General features: G+C 36.6%; 2 protein-coding genes across 2 annotated transcripts in view; one reads left to right on the top strand and one right to left on the bottom strand.

The window, feature by feature from the left end:
* Positions 1-1,101, top strand: part of LOC104809821 (nudix hydrolase 16, mitochondrial-like) — a 2,315-nt gene extending 1,214 nt beyond the window's left edge. Inside the window, exons 2-4 of the mRNA XM_010535896.2 lie at positions 265-379; positions 485-568; positions 657-1,101. Coding sequence (XP_010534198.1) covers positions 265-379; positions 485-568; positions 657-929 — 472 coding nt within the window. The 3' untranslated portion in view covers positions 930-1,101. The remainder of the gene's footprint in view (positions 1-264; positions 380-484; positions 569-656) is intronic.
* A 1,262-nt stretch (positions 1,102-2,363) lies between these two features.
* On the bottom strand, positions 2,364-2,795 carry LOC109116532 (sigma factor binding protein 2, chloroplastic-like). Its single transcript, XM_019202151.1, has one exon. It carries the CDS (start codon positions 2,793-2,795, stop codon positions 2,364-2,366), a length of 432 nt encoding a protein of 143 aa, XP_019057696.1.
* Between the last annotated feature and the right edge of the window lie 1,608 nt (positions 2,796-4,403).

Raw genomic sequence — 4,403 nt, 5'->3', positions numbered from 1 at the left:
CTGAGAAGGAATGCCATAGGTGGGGGTATTCATTGCTCGTGGGCGTGAATTCATATATGATTTCAAATCAAGATTCATTGTTTCTTGTATTACTTGTGCTCGATGACATGTTCAACCTGGTTTAGTTGTTTGGGAAGCATGTAAACTTCGTTTTACGGTCACGAATTGATCTTAATATTGACTGATCATTAGTTACAGTTTTCTGTTTCTTGAGATGGCATATCATACCCGGCTGAATAATTGGAATGTTGTGGGATGTGACAGATGTATTCCATTTAGATATAGAAATTCCGATGATGGTGGTGATTACAATTCTGAGAAAGTCGTTGAAGTGTTGATGATCAGCTCACCTAGCGGACCCGGTCTTTTGTTTCCCAAGGTATAAAAAACTGAGCTTTTGCTGGATCATAGAGTTGTATCCACTTCCACCTTCCTCTTCCTTTTCCAACAAAGTAACATAATTGATTCTTGGATTCTCTTATAGGGAGGCTGGGAGAATGATGAAACAGTGGAGGAGGCCGCAGCCAGGGAAGCCGTTGAAGAAGCCGGAGTTCGAGGGATTCTAATGGTAAAACTCTTCTCCCTCCCACTTTTTCGATCTTTCATTTTTTTTTTTTGCCGTGGACCAAATTCACGGGCATCGGACGAATTTGCAGGATTTCTTGGGAGATTACCAGTTCAAGAGCAAGACTCACCAAGATGAATTTAGCCCTGAAGGTATATGTAAAGCTTCAATGTATGCATTGTACGTGAAGGAAGAGCTGGAGTCGTGGCCTGAACAAGAAACGAGAACTCGAGCATGGTTAACGATACCGGGAGCGGTAGAGAGTTGCCGGCACGCGTGGATGAAAGATGCTTTGGAAGAAGGCTTCTGTAAATGGCTTCAGCATAAGATTGCCAAAGGAGAGGTAATTGCTGATGAAGATTGAATTCAAAGTGTGCATAACTCAAGATCAAATTTAAAAAAAAAAAACAAAAAAAAAGCAAGATAAATAATAAGACTTACAAGAGAAAAAAAACTTCAAGCAGATGGTCAAAACTATTTTAGTTTTTCTCTTCTTTTTTTTTCTCGAAATGGGGCTTCCTTCATTGTTCGTTCAATTTTTTCTTCTTCTGAATCTCCTAATCTAGAGAGTATCATGGAGTTGATGAAATATAGGTAATATGTTTTTATAATTCCTTTAGTTTTTTTTTTGGTTCTTTCTTTGTCGTTTTTGGACCTGCGTAGCAATTGGTTCCAAGAGAAAACCAATTAAATGGTTGGACAAACCTTATTCCTAATTTGTTTTTGTCTTTTCAATCCAAAACCCTGAAGAGGGATAGTAGTTTTCAGCTTTCTATCTCGTAAGCTTTTGGGAAGGAGTGAGCTTTCCCATTGGTAGGAAATGGAAGGTAACCCTAACCCGGTCTCTAATCCTGAGCTTCTCTTCTTCTTCTACTGCTTCAACTTCTGATGGGTCGAGCCTCCGAGTTTTAATGCCCACTGGTGAGCTTTTCATCAGCGTCGATGGCTGATGTGATCTCGAGACTTCCGCGGCTATGACCTGACCAGACCAAACCAAACCATTCCTCAACTTTTGCTCGACAAAATCGAGCTGGCTAGCTCTCTCTAGATGTGAAGAAGATCCCACTCATCTTTCGCGTCCCTTTGCTAGGCACACTATTGAAAGGTATTTGGATAATCAAAGGGTGTTTCCTGTTCTTATAATGACGTTGAAGTACTTGAAGTCAGGTGATTCATTCGAAATTCTATGGGAACGGGTACGGTACTCGTAGACTTTTTTTTTTGGTATGCTATGGACAACGCAATCACTCTCCATTGTGCTAGTATGAATTCAAAATTGGCAAAACCAATGTCCTTCACGGACGAGTGGGAGATGGTGATTGTAACACCCCGTGAAAAGGGGCACCTGTATATGAGACACGACTATTGGGATATGTTGTGTCCCTTTGGTCAGGCATCTATATCGAAACCTCCCACAACGTCATAACAGAAGGATGCATGATTCACCAAATTCCTTTGAAGGGCATTTTTGGATCATGAAATCGTGTTTCCGATTCCGGTCGCTGACAAAAAAAGATCATTGCGGCGGGTACACGTTTTATTTACTCGATTGCTTACACTCTCCGATGCCAATAAGACTCATTTAGGTTCATAATTATATATCCATCATCAAGTGAACAATAATGCATCCGAGTATTGCCCCTATGTACACCCACCTCAATTTTATATAGGTTTTTCTCCTCACCTCTTCAAGTAATATCTAAAGTATAACCTGGTATGAAGAAAAGGTCGATCACCGACTATAACAACCGGTTACCGCTCAGATAACCTTTTAGAGCTCCGGTTTAGACTAAACCGATTATGTGTTTACACCATAACCCAAAGCATACTCGTTGAACAAAACAGAAGACAACATCGTCTCTACGAAGCTGTCCTCCATCTGAAGATTACGGTGATCCGAGCAACTCGGCGAGTCTCCGTCGTTTTCGACGGAACCCCTTAGCGTCGCCAGAAAATATTCTTCTTCTAAGTCTCTCCGGCGATCGGAAACCGATTTGGTCGGAGAAAAATCACGATGGAGGTGATCTTCGAAGTGGGAATCGGCGATGTCGGAATCTTTTCCGGTGAGCTCTTGAACGAGGGCTCGAAACTCGGACGCACTTGTCTTCACCTTTATAGGGCTGGAGATGTAAACAACTTTGAGATCTTCTTTATTGTTCTTCCTTCTCTTTCCGACCACGTTCTTCTTGTTGCTTGGCCTGTCTTTAGTCGCGAGAATATTTCTGTCCATAACTGAAGACCCAAAGATATAAATTAGATTTAGACAACAACTAAGCAAACTCTGGAGTATGTGATTTCTGGGTTTAGGGGGGTAGGGTTTATATAAGAGGTTTCTCTATGAAGTTTCTCAGAAACAGCCTTAGTTTCCGTGAAAGTGATAATTGTGCAAGCAGAGAAAATAACAAACAGGGGATAAGAACATCAAGTGTTGACAACTGACAGGGAAAAATAGGTTTTGATGGAAAAAATTATAAATTAAAAAGTTTATTTGATGAATCATTGACTATAAATAAAAGACTTAATTTCGAATAACATAAACATCTGGAATCTTTTTACATTTTAATATTTGTGTAGTATAATTGTTAAATAACATTATCAAATCATTTATTATCTCAAATATTTTTTTTTACATTTTACGTCTTAATATTCTTAAATAACATAATAAAACCATTTAATATTTGTATTTTATAAATAATTTGAAATCTGATTACATGTTATTTTGAAGTATTTGATTCCCTAAATAGTTGGAGGTAGATACGATCATACGAGTAGAGTATAAGCATCCCAAGATCTAGTATGTAAAATATTCTTAGATTTTAATATGTGAAACTCAATTTTTTTTCTTTAATTTGTGATATTTCTTTGAATTAGAATTTTATAAACGAATAAAGATAATTTTATTTATTTTAAAAAATATTAGAATTTTGTAATAATTTTTTAAAAATCAAATATAATAATTTAAATTTTATAAAAGATTTACAATATTTTTAAATTTTGAATAAATATAAAATAATATTTTTGTAGTTATATTTCGATTATAAAATTGCGAAATTCAAATCCAAATTTAATTATAGATAATTTCAAATCATAATTTGAATTAGAATTTAAAAATTATTATTATATTCAAAATTAATATTTTTGTGTTTTCATTTTAACTATATTTTTTTAGAAAATTGGAGAATTCTAGGTGAATATTTTTTCTTTCTTTCTAAATAGAAGTTTGAATATGGATTGAAAATAAATTTGATCCATCCTTTATGAGTTTGAAGCGGCCAATCTTGGGTGCAATTAGAGGTGTCAATTTGGGTTCGAGATCCGAAGTCCGATCCGAAAATTAGCGAATTTCGGACCTAAATTTTTTGGTCCCAAAAAAATCAGGTTTTCAGGTCGGATTCGAATCGGATTTCGGTTCGAGTCAAATCGGTCCGAAAGTCCAATATTAAAAAAAAAGAAAAAAAAATGAAATTTACAAAGGATTTATGTGGGCCGGTTCGATCCGATCTGGTCCGGTATATACAGGATCAAGTTTTGGGTTTAATTACTTAGACCCAAAAAAAATTGGACCGGATCAAACCCAAATCCAAAACTCTCGAATCGAGTGTGGGTTCGGATTCGACCGACCCGATTGATATCCCTAGGTGAAATTGATACTTTTATTATTTTATCGATGGAGGAAGAGTTTTCTCATAGGTGGAAAAGAAAATGATGTATAATCTTGTAGAAAAACATGTAATATATATATATATATATATATATATGTGATGTGTGATTTCGTCGCGCGTACGGGTCGGCTTCAGCAGCGGTACGAGGATGGTTGCCGCCTGGTAGCTGGCACCCT

This window comes from Tarenaya hassleriana, unplaced genomic scaffold, assembly GCF_000463585.1.
Source record: "Tarenaya hassleriana unplaced genomic scaffold, ASM46358v1 Cleome17, whole genome shotgun sequence".
NCBI classification, from domain to species: Eukaryota; Viridiplantae; Streptophyta; class Magnoliopsida; order Brassicales; family Cleomaceae; genus Tarenaya; species Tarenaya hassleriana.
The sequence above is the reverse complement of the archived record's forward strand: the minus strand, read 5'-3'. Positions and strand labels throughout refer to the sequence as shown.

Bases quoted from the DNA above. Each gene is read 5' to 3' on its own strand.
- LOC109116532 (XM_019202151.1), bottom strand. From the start codon at position 2,795: ATGGACAGAAATATTCTCGCGACTAAAGACAGGCCAAGCAACAAGAAG.